Here is a 15,952-nt window from a genome sequence, read left to right on the forward strand (position 1 = left end):
GACGTTTTCAAATCCCATTGAAGTATGATCTTATGTCCAACTCATAGGCAGATGATCTCTTTACTAAGGGTGTATCAGAGAGTAGGTTCTTCCTAATTGTGATGTAGTCATGTAACTATAGTAAGTATACTCCTATCTCATGGCAAAAGAACAAATGAATGAATATATGTCTCGTATTTGTTTTTACTTCATGCAAGAACGCGTATCTTTTTGTACTTGTATATGTAAAGATCTTCAAAGCATAGCTCCATCTGATGTCAAAGGAATTGTATTAGTGCCAATTGACCAAAATCTGGAGTAACAGAACCGTCCCGAAAGCAGGTACTGAGCATTTTAACATCTTTGATAGGCCCCCGAAAAGACTAGAAAATGAAAAGTAATAAGAAACTCAGATTTAAACTTAAAGCTTCAGAATCTTTAGCGATGAAGTGTCATTAGTTCGAAGGAATAGGAATCAGAGGAAAGGAATTGGCAAGAAAAGTATTTCAAGATGGATATATTATGTTCTTGATAGTTTGCATTTGTTCTCTTCCTTTCGTCTTGACAATAGACCCCTAAAATTTCTACTGCTTCTAATTACTAAGAAAAACTTTACACCTAAATCCTAATTCCACACTCTTTGAATAGTAAATGACCTTGAGCTGCACCAATGGGTAAAGCACCGGAAATCATAAGCTTTCTTCCATACTGGAACCAAATGGTGTCTCCTCGTGTTGAGAATTTTGAAGTTGAATATCAGGTACCACCTCGACATCCTTGTCAGGCTTAAGAAGATTACAAAAAGAATCACGATATATAAAGGAAATGAAAAAACTCAGCGATAGGAACCAAATGAAATTCACCAGTACACTCGAGTGAGGAACTTACCTGCCATAGTTGCAAGAGACGCCAGAGCAAAAAATCTACTATCATAACTATGCAAAATATTTTCCCTGCCCAAGTGCCACATGTAAGGTACCTAGCAAAAGCTTGTCAGCAAAACTGACCTGAAAGTTTAATTAACTGGAAGAGACATTTATTCATCTGCAAATTATTAAATAGCTACGGAGCTGACTCAAGTTGGACAATCATTGCTCAATAAACGAGTAAGAGGACAACCCGAAGTCAATGTTCAACTGTCTTAAGTTCTACAAGTTTAAGTATTGAATCTAGTATACATGCTTCCCCAAAGTCTGAGGACACCAGGTGACCAAACAGTCATGTTCAGTTGCCTGAAGGCCTACAAGTTGACATGTAAACTTAGTGTACTCTTTTATGCACAATCTAGGACATCAAAAGGAGGAAAAAAGAATCCAGAAAACTTTATGCTGCAACTCAATTATCTATCTTACTTGAACCACAAATTAGGCCCCAAAAAAACCTCAAAACCGCCGGTTTTCTGCTCAAGTAATTTATTTAAGATTCTATACAATAATGACAAGAGGGTCTTTCACTTCCAAAAGAGAAATAGCATATAATAATTTGATTTTTATCCATTCTCAATTTATTTCTCTAGGGTGATAACATGCATTGACAAACCATTATTTACCTTCACTCCTTAAGTATAGTGGCATACCTTGATAATCGATCCAGCAAAGGTGGATTGGAGCATTTCAAAGCACGGTTGTAAACAATTTCTGTCCTCCTGGCTACATCAGGCCAACTGTAAAGCTTTTTCATCTGGCAGTAGACTGAATGTCAGTAAATAATATGACCGCATACCTTTTAGATATAACAAACTCGTAGAAACTTTATCTCATTACAGTTTAAAACTGTACCCAAACCAACTCCCTGCTATTTTTGTTATCATAAATTCCGCCATAGGGTGAAACCAAAAACAAATCGTGCCCTTTAACTATTATAATTTTTTGTTCACAACTTCAGCACTAAGAAGGTGCTGACAATGCTGTACAGAGGTGAGCAGAAACAGAAAAAAAAACAAAAAAAAACAAATCCCTCTAGTATGCTTAGATGGACTCTATGAGAAATACCTACTACTAGGCACTTTTCATATTATCCTGTCATCACTGCTAAAGAAACCTTGAAATGAATCTAGTGTACTGCAAAATTCAGCAACTCCTGTCATCTCCCTGTCATTTAAACTTCTCCTAAATGTTACCCTCCAAGCCTCATTAAATCTGCAATCAGCTAAGGTGCATCCAGGCACTGTGCCAATGTAAACAGGTCTGGAAACTGATCTTCCAGAGGGCTATATCAAATCCAATTGCCGTGCCAAAAGAAAGTCTTTGTACCGTCGCCAACACAGATGCATGTGTTCTCTAAAGATTCAGGCCAAAGAGATTGTTTAATCCTCAGCTTTCCATTCTTTCTCAGACGTCCTGCGATAAGTCACCCTCTTTTCCTTCCCAAAAAAGAGGAGGTACATTGTTATTTAAGCTTCTAAATGTTTGGAAGTGATGCTGCAGATGCCATGTCTTTTCCCCTCTCTTTTTCTCTTAAACTTCTTAGATGTCTATCAAGTCCAACAGACTTGAAGCTGGTGACTAAAATATTCGTGTGCACCATTGCAACAGCCAACAAGTCCACAAACTGGATTCCTCTTCATAGAGAGTTCCATATAAATCTCATGAACTGTTGCAGATTCTACAGCTCACCATTGACACAACATGAACCTTTCTTTGCAACAGACTCGTACTCCCGCTATTCCTATTTACATGCACTCTTTCCTTTTTATTCTGTTAAAAAAGAATAACACCTTTGTATATTTGGGAAGTCTTTAACCTTAAGCTTCTCATTTTACACCTAATGACATGCTTTTATAGCCACAAAAATGTCATGGAATGTTTTAGACCACAAGTTCTAAAGATGCTTTTGGCATATGGTTATGCCCAGTCAAACACCACCATATAAAATGAAGCAGAGGGAGTAATTACAAGGAGTATATCATTTACTAAGCATGCAAGGTTTTATCAAAGAAGATGAAGAACCTCTGGAAAACCAATTAAAAAACTACTGTCCCAATCAAGCACTGTTTCTTCCTTCTTTTTTATTTGGGGGGGGGGGGGGGGGTAGGGGGGGGGTGGAGGGGATAAATCATTTTTATATATTTCTTTCTTTTCCTTCTTAAAAATAAAAATTGTTTTTTTGGTTTGGGGGTGGGGGGAGGCAGTCAGAATGCTTCTAGCAGACCGCGGGGGGAGGGGAGGGGGAGATTGAATTGGAACCTTTTTTGGATGAAGAGATTGACTTGGAAGATTTCCATGAAAGATTTGGGCTTAACCTCAATTTCCTTCAAATATCACTTATGATTAAAGACTGTTGTTACTTCTTAAGAGAGCAGATACGAAATAGCCCATGCTACCTTGCTAAGGAAAGACGACGAAAAAACAAGCAAAAGGAAATCTGGTACTAACACGATTGTGCATATCTTGTGGATCAATCTGGGGAAGCATATGTATAGCCCTTGTGATTGCGTGCACCATAGTTGTAGGATCTGGCGCCGCCAAAACAACCATATCATCTGGAAGCACCTGAAAGAGAAGAAGTAAAAAAAATGATAAAATAGAAGAACGAACAACTAACAAAGTAGAGGCAAAGAGATAGTAACTAGTCACGTAAAGAGAAATGAATTGTGGACGTGCCTCGGGAACACCTCCTACACGTGTACTGACTGTTAATAATCCGCAACTTGCAGCTTCCAATATAGCTATGCAAAATGCTTCTGTTAAAGAACTGGCACCAGTAATGCAAGAAACAGGAGCATAAACGTATAGGATTAGAAACGGGGAAGGTGGAAACTGACTGTTGGTCAACCACAAATCAGATATACTTAAATATGCTTCAGATGTTATTCTTTTGCTTTCGGAGAAGAATGAATGGTGGAACAGGGAGTATTTGTCAGCAGTTATACATTTATATCGCTGTGAGCAGCGGAAGCTCAAATTATACGAAACTATCTTGTCTGCTAGACTGTATTTGACCTTAGCCAACGAGGTAGCGTAAGAATTCAATATTTTCTTTTTCTTTTGATGATTCTGGAAATAGATTGGAACAAATGAATCTGATTTAGCTAGTCATCTGAGACAAGTTCGAAAGGGCCACATAGCATTCATGGTTTTGATACTTTAGTCTCGCATTTACGACTAAATATAAAAATAATCAACTATGTGAAAAAGTAGATAACACTTGAAGGTCACGTACCTGTTCAAAAATATATGGCCAGTTATTAGTACAGACCGTACTTTAGCATGAGGGACAGCACCCAACATATCAACTCGGTCTTGAAGAGAGTGTTTTTCCCTCATTTCTTCCAAACGCACTCGTTTTGGTCCATCTCCTCCAACAATGAACCGAACCTTAGCAAATGCAGCCAAATCAGTTGCCAAAAGTTCAGAATGCACAAACAAGGTCAAAATCCATAGACTAGTTTCTTTAACGAATCCCATGATGATGATGATGATGGAAAACACTTACATTGGGATGCAAACGACATACTTCAGGGATAACTTCAACAAGTAAATCTGCTCCTTTCCTATAAACTAATCTACTTAACACAACAATAACAATTTCATCCCTGTTGAGTCGCTCAGGAGCAGGCTTAAACATGGCCGTGTCAACAGCATTCGGAATAACATAAACCTTTTCAGGCGGCAAACCAGACCTTAAAACCGTATTCTCTTTGCTTGTATGAGAAACACAGATAGCCTGAGTCACATCAGCTAGTGTAAATTGTAGTACCTTATTCATGTGAATGCTTCCAACATCCGCGAAGCCATAGAGAGAATGATCAGTAAATACAACTTTGTAACCCATGGTACGAGCGTGCATTAGAGCTTCGTGACATAAGGTTGAGAATGCTTGATGTCCATGTACCAGTGATATTTTTTCCCTAATCAGAATTGTCCTAGTAATTGGAAGTGTCCCAAAGAAGGTCGGCAACGTGTTTTGCATGAGAAATGGCTTCCATGGTACATAATAAACTTTCAGGCCATTTGTCATATATCTTACACCAGAACGATTCTGATAAGCATGAGTCATAACTACCACCTGAAATTTACACAAAAGAACAACAAAAAGAATGAATTCATAAAAAGTATCTCATTAACAAAATTAATCCCTTGCTAATAATATTCATTCAAGACCAACTTAAGAGAGGTGAGGTTGCTTGCTGACCTTGTGGCCTTCCTTAATCAAGCATTGTGATAGATAGTATATGTGATTCTCCACACCACCAAAATTGGGGTAGAAAAAATCAGAGACCATTAAGATTCTATGCTTTCCCGGTTCACCCATGATGACAGACCGCTAAAGACACTCCTGCATCAGAGGAAACCATTCACACAACAATGTAAGAAAAAGGGAAAATACATAAGTTGACACCAAAACCTATCTGAAAAAGCCAGTTTCACACTCACACATTACGGGGACCTCTTACCCCCTCACCTATCGGACCCAAAACCAGTCATAAGTTGGGCAGTGAAATACACGTTCCACGCCACTCTCCACGTAACAAAACTTTCAAAAAGGAATTCATAAAACTTCCTTGGGGAGTGGGTAAGTGGGCTCCTTTCACTTGATTGGTTAGTTAGAAGTGATCTTTTTTCTCTTTCATTGGATCATCCTTTAGAAAGGGAATTGGTAATCGAGAAAGGAAATGAGGAAATGAAATCGGAAAGTGAAGAATAACCTGATCAGAGTAGTAAGCCGGAGAGGAGAGTCAAGAGGTTGCAACCGCGACCACGGTGGTAAACCGGTGGTGAGATGGGTAACTCGGACCGGATTAAATCAGTGCTGCATTATAGGCTTTGGATCTGTGTCATAGCTTCCATTTCTTGGGTGAGGTTTTCAACTCACGTTGTTCAGTTGTAAGTTCAATTCTATTTAACAGTACTAACAATACCCAAAGTGAGTACTGGCCTTTTGAGTGACATGGAGTACACATGGGAAATGGGTGTCCGTATATAAATCTATATTTAAAAAAATATTAAGAAACTTCAGATGTATTTAGACAAAATTTGCACATACACTATAGATGAACAATGAATGCAGTTATAATTTGAAGCTATTAACTTAAAATGTTGATTCACTTTTAGTTGCGTTGTAAGATCATGAATCGTGTATTATACGATAATATAATGTATTGTTGAATTTTTACAATCTATGAACATGAAAGACAGCATAAATGTGCAAAGCTAGGGTAAAGTAATTTAATAATTTTGGAGTAGAAATATGGTTCTTACAATTCCACAATGCTTTGCTGCTCAGTAAGGCGAATTGTTCAATATGGTGCTGCATTTGAAATCTTCGAGCCATAAATAGGTCGAATTTTCGATTCCTTTTTGCTCTAGATTCGGGTTGTATCAACTGTGAATTGACTTTTGAATCTGAATTTCTTCAAAGAAGCTCTAAACCGATGGATTTCACCACAAAGGAAGCTCCGACCCGTTTTTGTGCCCCGTTTCCATTTCCCTATGATCTCACCGAAAGCTACGTTGCTATTATAAAGAGTAATTCAGGTGTCAATTTACAGGGACATATCCATTTTTTAGTCTCTTTGCTACTTATAATATTGGGAGAAATTAAAAAATAATCAGATTTATAAGTGGTTCTTCAAAAATAGCCACAATTTAAAGCTAATCAAAATTTAGTTACTTTTCATGTAAAGATAAATGTGAATGAAGATACTGTTCAAAATCCGGAAACATACTCCAATATAATATACTGGAGTTATAGTATAATATATCGGTACCGCATAATATACTGGAGATTGGAGCACCTCCGGTATATTATACTGGAACTTTCCACGTGTTGGAGTTCCAGCATAATATGCTGGAAGTTCATACACAGATGAACCGATCTCCAGTATATTATGCTGGAACTTTCTGTGTTGCAGCAAAATAGTGGCTATTTTTCAATAACTTTGCAAACGCTGGCTATTTTTTGAATAACCAGTCCGAAAACTAGCTAGCCCGTGCTATTTTTACTATAATATTCATCACTTATTTAGGAGATTAGAAAACGATGCAGTGGTGTTTGTTTCTTTGCGATGTTTGGGTCGTTTTAAATGAATTGATTTTTGAATTACAGTGAGAAGATTTTTTGAATTACACTGAGAAGATTTGTATTGTATAGGAAGGGGTGTCAAATGACATCCCTTTGGCGAAAAAAATATATTATATAGGTAGGTAAAAAAAATATTTATATGAATATATACTTTTATATATTTGATACCCTTTAATAAAAATTCTGGCTCCGTCACTGTGGAAAATAAAAAGTGTTCGAATAGAAAGTAGATATTAGAAGATAAATTACTTTATCCTTTGTCAACTTCTATGAAAATCTGCTCTTTTTAATGTATCGAAATATACATCGCTCCACCAATTATGTATTTATACAAATTTTCACTATTTTTTTTTTTTTTTTGGTAAATAAACATTTTATCTATTACCAACTGGGAAGTTTACAGCTGAATCAAAGCATAAACTTCATAGATTATTTACTCTAAGGGACATTTGTTCGAACACAAGTTATGCAGGATTAATAATACAAGAATTAATAATACAAAGATTAGTAATTCATGAATTATAATGTGGGGATTAAAATGTAGAAATTTTATTTTTTATTTTTACTTTTTTAGATAAATTTTTTTAACATATGTATATGATAGAAATTAAGAGTCCACCAAACTATATAGAGAATCAGGTTCTCTATTAGTTCCCACAAAACACACGCACACTGCAGTGAGTAAATGACACAATGGAGTTTTACGTGGAAAACTCCTAGCTCACGGGATTAAAAACCACGACCTACTCTTGTAGGATTTCAACTTCACTACTGAGCAAACTTCGTATTACAACCTATTGTAACCTAGGAATTAACCTCGTAATCCCTCACTAACTTGTAACAATTATATTACAAGCCCCTTTGTAATAACTCTATTACAAAGCTTTACAACTCGACTAACTCTAGCCAAGACACAAACACAAAGGTTTATGATTTACAAAGGTTTCCTACACAATGCTTCTAACTAAGCTAAGTAGGAATTACAAGTAAGTACTTTAACAAAGGTGCAACACAACTAAGGACATGTAATGACTCAATACAGGGAACTGGTTCATTGTTATGTTGTTCTTTGTTGTTCATGCCCTTGAGAATCACTTGAGAGAATGCTTGATGGATTCTTGAATGTGTGTGTGATGTTTTACCTTTGCTTCAATGTTAATATTGCATAGGTGACATCACTTGAATGATGCAAGCATGTTGGTACAAGGGCATTCCCCATAAAGTTGACTGCCGCACTGTTTGCACCATTGCGTGTGCAAGCAGCAACGTTACAGCTGTCGGGGTGTTGACTGGTACAGTCACCAAGGGAACTGGTGACCATCTGTTCCCTCTGTTGTTTCTCTGACTCTGAAGAATTGAACCACGTCCCCAGCTTGAGACTTATCATTTTTAAGTACTTAAGGATGTGTAACGGGTTCCTCATCTGGTTCTTATCATTAAGTTTGTTAGATCATCAAAACATAACAGGGATGCATATAACCTATCAATTTTTCCCTTTTTGATGATGACAAACTTATAATTGAAGTTCCCCCTAAGAACCAGAATGGCATATTCCCCCTGAATCTGTTCCCCATCTTGTTCCCCCTCAATTATTTTCCCCCTTTTGGCATCATAAAAAAGATCAGTAGCTAGTAATAAGCAAAAAGAAGTATAGCTTGGTTAACTCATGCCACATGTGTGCACAGAATCATGACTAAAAACATAGCAGAACAGCAAGGCATACACAGCAAAAGGACAAAACTTTCATTAATTTTTGGAAATTAAGCAGGGAGCAGTTCCATTTTTACCAAAACATCCACAAAATAAAAATAACAAAAAGATACCAGTCATAAACATCATTAGGACTAAAAAGGGAGGACAGACACTAGGAACTTGACACTGGGAAGGGAACAATTTTTAGGGAGTATTCCAAAAGGCCCAGATGAAGGGGCAAGGGTTCTAAGAAGGATGTCCATTCGAGCATTAGTTGTCACCTGCTCGTTGAGCAGTCTCTCCTTCAGGTCCTCAACCTGTTTCCTGAGGTCAGCATTTTCCTTTGTCAGACGGGCAACCTCTGTGCTTTGAGAGCTGCTGGAACCAGGTGCCTCCTGAACCTGACTGAGCTGACCTTCGAGAATAGCCTTCCTTGCCTTCGGCTTCCTTATCTATTCAGTGGCACTGTTCTGAGCGTTGATCAGCTGAGAGATAGTAGAATTGCTGTCAACCCCTCCACTCCTATCAATGCATCCACACTCCTCGAGGGTGGTCTTGGAGAAGGTTTGTTTACGAGTACCCACTTTAGCTTTTCCCGAAGGGACTTTGAAGAATTCAAAAACCTTAGTGAGGAGGAACCCGTAAGGCAGCCCATGATTACCATCCTTGAACTCTGCCACTTTCTTCATGTGCTCTATCATTAGACCAGGCAGGTTTATAGTGGTGTAACCATCCAGTGCTTCCATGAGAACTAAATCTGCTCGTAACGTAATGGATCGTCTTTCTGCGCATGGGAGCAGAACTTTGTTTACCATCTCAAACAGCAGTTGGTACACTGGAAGGAGGGCCTTCTTATGTACCTGTTCCCTTTGCTGTAGTGCCTTATCCTTCACGATGGCATTTCTGAAGTTCGAAGGGCAAGTTCCCTCAATGGAGGACATTCCGTCAGTAGGCACACCCAAAATGGTTCCCAGAACATAAGTATCCATCACAAAATCAACACCATTCACCTTTAGGCAGATGTTATCATCCTCAACTGTGAAGAAGTCAGCATAGAAATTACGCACTTCTGCCTCATACACATTGGGACTGTCACTTGTGAACAAATGGGTCCACTGCTGGAACTCACATATATCAGCCAGTTGGTGTGTTCCTGACATGTCAAGAATATCAGGGGGAAATGTGCGGCCCCATAACACGTTTTGGTTTCTCAAATTTTCCCTTCCAACATCCTGGGTTGCACCAACCTTGGCCTTCTTTGAGGAACCAGGTTCCTCACTGGCACCAGCCTTCCTTTTCACTGATTTCCTCACACTCTTTCCTTTGTCTGCCGATTTCTTGGACACCTTCTCGGCAGACTCCTCTGCCACTCCTTCACCAGATCCTTCAATCACTCTTTCATCGGATTTTTCAACTACTTTCTCACCAGATTTTTCACCCTCAATATTGCTCAAATCCATCTCATTTACAGATGACTCCTTTTTGGACTTTAGAACAGTAAGTTTCTTTGAGGACTTACGAACCAAGGAACCAGGTTCCTTTTCTACCTCATCATCAACATCAACAACAAGTGCAGGAGGCACTACCTTCTCAGTTACAACCTTTCCATATTTCACCAATCTCCTATTCTTCTTTTCTTCTTTGTTTTTCTTTATAAACAGATTCAAGTTCTTCTTTCTTCTGCAACCTAGTGATAGGTCTCTTAGGAGTTGATTCCTAGGGAGTTACCTTTCTACTCCTAGCACTAATGAAGCTCGTAAGAGCCACATTATCATAATCTCTTCTTCATTATCCTCATTCCCCTCCTTAGACAGAGATCACATCTCAGGAACAACAATTGATAATGGCTCAGCATAGAAATGAGGAGAGCGAGCGGGATCAGCACTGAACTGCGGTTCTTGTGGAGAACCAGGGGTTTTATCCCAAGTAGAAGCAGAGGGCTCTTCTTGGGCGGAGGGATAAGGTCCCTAAGTTGGTTCCCCAGTAGTACTGTCAGGTGCCAAGGTTTCGACAGGCACCAGTTCCCTACCCTCTACCTCAGTACCATTATCTTTCCCCTGAGACCTATGGGTTTCAGACACACCCTCATAACCTCCAAGCAGACTTCCCTCAGTAGCTATTGACAATATATTTTTTATATCCTCATGTTCTTGTAACTCCAAAGTAACTTCAGAAGGCATAAGAAGAGCATTACCTATAGAATCAAGGCATGGGGTTGTGATTGCCGATTCATCACTGTTATGATCCACACCCTGTTCTTTGGTAGAACGTTCTTTCACTGGTAGACTAGAAGTTTCTTCTCCCTCCACTGTATCTTCTTCGACCATTTTTTCCGGTGAGGCAGAAGGAGAGGTCGCAGCCACAAATTTTGTGGGAGTCAAAGTTTTGCGACTCCGATAAGAACCAGTACTCGACTGGGTTGGAGAGGAAACAGGGGGTAGTTGTGACTCTAACTTAGAGTTTGGACTAGTCGGAGTAGAGAGTGTAGGTTCTATCACTAGTGCTTCAACGGGTGAAGACGCAGTGGGGACGATGCTTGGAACATTGTTTCCTGATTTCAGACATAGTGGAGTGTAGTGAGAACTGATGGAAGAAGAGAGTGTTTGGTTTGAAGAAAAAGGGTATTTTTGGCTTGTGATTTGAACAATTATGAAAGTGACCGTGAGAGGATTTATTTAAGAGGGGTGAGGGACCGGTAAGGAACGGGTATCAATTTTGGTAGTCGGGTCGCTTCATAACGGGTGAGACGTTTGGGTTCAAAAAGCGAGAAAGAGAGAAACTGACAATTTAATGATGTGGCACCGTTTCAGCCATTTAAAAAATTATGCATGAGAGTACAGAGGAACTACTAACCTGTGCCAAGGGAATCAGGTTCCCTGACAGATTTTGCAAATGTAAGCCTAATCCTTTGACCAAAGTACAATGCATTAGCTACTTGTTTGCTCTGTAATCGTCATGTGTGTCTACCTGTAATGGAATAGAGATGAGTTAGACTTTGCCAGAAAAAACTTTTTAGCTATTCTTCATGTACATTTCTTTCATAGCCAATCATCGAGGGACCAGGTCCCTAGCTAGATTTCATTAGCCCTAGTGCCAAGAGATTCTTTTCAAAGTGCTCTCTGCTCAGTGCTTTGGTGAAGATATCTGCAATTTGATCTTCTGTGCTGCAAAACTTCATGCAGATGAGTCCTTTCTCAACATTGTCTATGAGGAAGTGATGTCGCACATCAATATGCTTTGTTCTCTTATGTTGAACTGGATTTTTTGCCATGTTGAGAGCACTAGTGTTGTCACGTAGTAAGTGCACACAATCAAAAAACACACCAAAATCTTCTAGTTGCTGCTTGATCCACAGCAGTTGAGCACAGCAAGAAGCTGCCGCCACATATTCAGCTTTTGTAATTGAGAGGGCCACTAAGTTTTGTTTTCTTGTACCCCATGAAATCAGACGTGAACCCAGAAAATGTGCCATGCCAGAAGTGCTTTTCCTATCCACTAGATAGCCAGCGTAATCAGCATACCCAATTAATTCAAAATTGTCTCCTGAAGAATAGAAGAGAACCAGGTCATGTGTGCCTTTGAGATATCTTAGGATTCTCGTGGCTGCCTTCAGATGGGATTCCTTTGGATTAGATTCAAACCCGGCACAAAGTCCCACACTAAACACAATATCTGGTCTGCTTGATGTGAGATACAGGAGTGACCCTATGATACCTCTATACATGATCTCATTCACAGAGGAACCGGGTTCATCTATGTCCAAACGAGTGGCTGTGGCGATGGGAGTATCGATGATTTTTTATCCTTCCATGTCAAATCTCTTCAGCAGCTCCTTGATGTACTTTTGTTGACTTATCACTGTCCCCTTAGGAGTTTGCTTGACTTGTAAACCCAAGAAGAAATTCAATTCCCCCATCATGCTCATTTCAAACTCACTCCCCATGAGTTTTGCAAATACCTCACACAGAGAATCATTCGTTGCTCCAAAGATGATATCATCAACATAGACTTGTACAATGAGCAGGTTCCTCCCTCGTTTCTTCAAAAATAAGGTGTTGTCAATTTTCCTCTTGTAAAGCCATTTTCTAGAAGAAATTTTGACAACCTTTCATACCAAGCGCGAGGAGCATGCTTTAGCCCATATAAAGCCTTGTCAAGTTTAAAGACATTCTCAGGATGCTCATGATTCTCAAATCCAGGTGGTTGCTTGACGAAGACTTCTTCTTTTAGGAAACCATTTAAAAAGGCACTTTTGACTTCCATTTGTAACAATTTAAATTCCGTATGAGATTCAAAGGTAATGAGGATTCTGATGGCCTCCATTCGAGCAACTGGAGCAAAAGTTTCATCATAGTCAATCCCTTCTTCCTGATTGTAGCCTTGAACTGCTAGCCTTTCCTTGTTCATTGTTGTGTTTCCAAACTCATCAAGTTTGTTTCTGAATACCAACCCGGTTCCTATAACGATCCGGTCAGTAGGTCGTGGAACCAAGTGCCATATACTGTTCCTCTCAAATTGACGGAGTTCTTCCTGCATAGTTGTAATCCGGTCTGTATCTTTCAATGCTTCATTGATATTTTTGGGCTCAATTTGAGAGATAAAGGCTGAGAAGTCAAGTGATTTTCTTGTCTTTGATCTGGTTTAAATTCCTGAATCAAGAGGAGTGATTACGTTTTCAAGGGGGTGTGAACTTTTGTGCTTCCAGTTAGACACCTGAATCTCATGGTTAAAAGGTCTAGGTATTTCTGACTTTGATCCTTGGTTGCTTCTCATCTCAGCATGTGGAGTGCCTTGGACAGCATCGACAACTCTGTTCTCAGCTTCACTTGTTGTGATTGAGGGACCAGGTTCCTCTCCATCAGTTGGAAATATGGTTGCACCATCCTCATTTGATTCCTTGACGTGGCTCATCATGTCAGCCTTTCCATTTGCCATGTTAATGACTTCACCAGGGACAATTGACTGTTCTCCGTCTTGATCACTCTTATCATATGAATCCTTTCCACATGAGTGGTGAGATTCATCAAAGATAACATGTATGCTTTCCTCAACACATTGAGTTCTTTTGTTGTATACTTTGTAGGCATTACTTTGTGATGAATAGCCTAGAAAGATTCCTTCATCGCTTTTGGCATCGAATTTTCCAAGTGCTTCCTTGCCATTGTTGAGAACAAAACCTTTGCAGCCAAATGTCCTTAAATGGGTCAGCTTGGGCTTCCTTCCGTTTAGCAGTTCATATAGGGTTTTGTTCAGAAGGGACCTGATCATGCACCTGTTCACAAAGTAGCATGCAGTGTTGACAGCTTCTGCCCAGAAAATCTTTGCAATGCCACTGTCAATCAATATTGTTCTTGCCATGTCTTCAAGAGTCCTGTTCTTCCTCTCCACAACACCATTTTGTTGAGGTGTTCTTGGAGCTGAAAAATTATGAGTGATGCCATTTTCAGCACAGAATTCATCGAATTTGGCATTGTCAAATTCCGTCCCGTGGTCAGACCTGATACACACTACATTATGGCTCATCTTCACCTGGATCTTCTTCACAAATGCAGCAAATACTTGAAAGGTTTCATCCTTGGTTCTGAGAAACAGAGTCCAAGTGAATTTGGAATAGTCGTCCACTACAACGAAGATGTACTTCTTTCCTCCTCTACTTGGTACCCTCATAGGTCCACATAGATCCATATGGAGGAGATCAAGTGGCCTTGAGGTACTAACTTCCTTTTTGGGCTTGAAAGAGGATCTGACTTGCTTTCCTTTTATACATGCATTACACATCTTGTGATCCTTGAAGCTTGACTTGGGCAGACCACGAACCGGGTCCTTCTTGACCAATTTGTTCAGCAACGTAAAACTTGCATGACGCGGCCTTCTGGCCATAGTTCAACATCATCATCAATAGCACTCAAACAGCTGAGATCTCCCTTTTGCAAGGATTCAAAGTCAACAACATAGATAATTTGTATCTTTTAGCCACTAAAATCACTTCACCAGCCACAAGATTTCTGACTGTGCATATTTTTTATACAAATTCCATTTTGTTTCCCTTGTCATAGATTTGGGAAACACTCAGTAGGCTATACTTCAATCCGTTCACATAGTACACATTTTCAATTGAGTGTGAGAGAGACTTCCCAGTCCTTCCAACTCTCAGAATGTATCCCTTCTTGCCGTTTCCAAAGGATACACTCCCTCTTCGCAGGGCCTTCAATGAAAGGAAATCATTTGTGCTTCAAAGAACGTGCTTCGAGCAGCCACTATCCATGTACCATTATTGGCTGCTCCTTTTCACTACTCCCTGCACAAGGATATCAAGGGTTAGACTTAGGAACCCAAACAAGTTTGGGTCCTTTACAGTGAGGAAAGGGGTAAATGAGGGCTCTTTTGGTCCATGCATGCATCACACGTTTTTTATATGAGGGACCAGGTTCTCTAGCAGTAGTTATCTTTTTAGCAAAAACTTTGTTTTTCTGTTGAGACTGGAATCTAGCCTTATATGTTTCCTTAAAGTGACCAGTGTTACCACAGTGAGTGCAGAGTCAGTTATCAGGTACAGTAACGTACTTGCTATGAGGGTTGTAGGGAGTCTTTTCCCTTTAGATCCCGATTCCCTGTCTGTTTCCCCTATTGTTCGTATACATGGCAGTGATAGCATCAGAGGACCATGTCCACTTGAGTGATTTTTCAGGACCACTCTTAACTCTACCTAGATCTTCCTGAAGTTGTTTGTTTTTCTCGAGTTCAGCACATACACTAGATTTCACTAATTTTTGCTCATCTTCAAACTGAAGATGTGCCTCATTTGCAACTTCCTTTCCCTTTTGAATAATCTCATGCCTACCTTCTCCTTTTAGTTCCTCAATTGTTTCCTTTAGATCTACAGCTACTACTAATAAGTCATCTCTCTCATGCTCTATGTTAGCAACTTTTTCAGTTAAAACTTCTTTCTCCTTTTTAACACACTCAATGGTTTCTTTTAAATCTACCACAACGACTACCGGATCATCTCTCTCATGTTCTGCTTCTCCTAGTTCCACAATTAATATATTTTTATCATTTATAAGACTATGATAAGCATGAATTAAAATATTTTCCAAATATATAAGTTTTTTCGGAGAATAAGACTTCAGATTTCTTTGAACATCTAGAAAGTTTACCTCATTATCATCATCGTCAGATTTTGCATCAGGGCAAAGATAGAGTCATACTCAACTGCTTCACTTTCCACTGCCATCATGGAGCTCTCACCTTGATCATC

At 39.3% G+C, this 15,952-nt stretch overlaps 1 protein-coding gene across 4 annotated transcripts; it reads right to left on the bottom strand.

Annotated features, from left to right (window-relative positions):
• Positions 1–393: 393 nt before the first annotated feature.
• On the bottom strand, positions 394–6,468 carry LOC109242169 (phosphatidylinositol N-acetylglucosaminyltransferase subunit A). Of its 4 annotated transcripts, XM_019409012.1 has the most exons (10): positions 6,180–6,466; positions 5,627–5,906; positions 5,113–5,256; positions 4,414–4,986; positions 4,141–4,295; positions 3,582–3,672; positions 3,354–3,470; positions 1,556–1,659; positions 868–958; positions 394–764 (listed from the first exon to the last, which is right to left on the bottom strand). In XM_019409012.1, the coding sequence occupies exons 3-10, from the start codon at positions 5,230–5,232 to the stop codon at positions 669–671; spliced, it is 1,347 nt and encodes a 448-aa protein (XP_019264557.1). In that variant the 5' UTR covers positions 5,233–5,256; positions 5,627–5,906; positions 6,180–6,466; the 3' UTR covers positions 394–668. The 4 variants fall into 4 exon arrangements, with proteins under 4 accessions (XP_019264557.1, XP_019264559.1, XP_019264556.1 ...); XM_019409014.1 differs by lacking the exon at positions 5,627–5,906 and having other exon boundaries at positions 4,678–4,986; XM_019409011.1 differs by lacking the exon at positions 5,627–5,906.
• Between the last annotated feature and the right edge of the window lie 9,484 nt (positions 6,469–15,952).

This window comes from Nicotiana attenuata, unplaced genomic scaffold (genome assembly GCF_001879085.1).
Source record: "Nicotiana attenuata strain UT unplaced genomic scaffold, NIATTr2, whole genome shotgun sequence".
Classification (NCBI taxonomy): domain Eukaryota; kingdom Viridiplantae; phylum Streptophyta; class Magnoliopsida; order Solanales; family Solanaceae; genus Nicotiana; species Nicotiana attenuata.

What these genes read in the sequence shown, in the direction of transcription:
- LOC109242169 (XM_019409011.1), bottom strand. Translation starts at nt 5,232, where the DNA reads ATGGGTGAACCGGGAAAGCATAGAATCTTAATGGTCTCTGATTTTTTC. An exon ending in GGCCATATATTTTTGAACAG is followed by an intron (nt 3,673 to 4,140) that starts GTACGTGACCTT and finishes TACTGGTGCCAG; the next exon opens with TTCTTTAACAGAAGCATTTT. An exon ending in CACAAGATATGCACAATCGT is followed by an intron (nt 1,660 to 3,353) that starts GTTAGTACCAGA and finishes GTCTACTGCCAG; the next exon opens with ATGAAAAAGCTTTACAGTTG.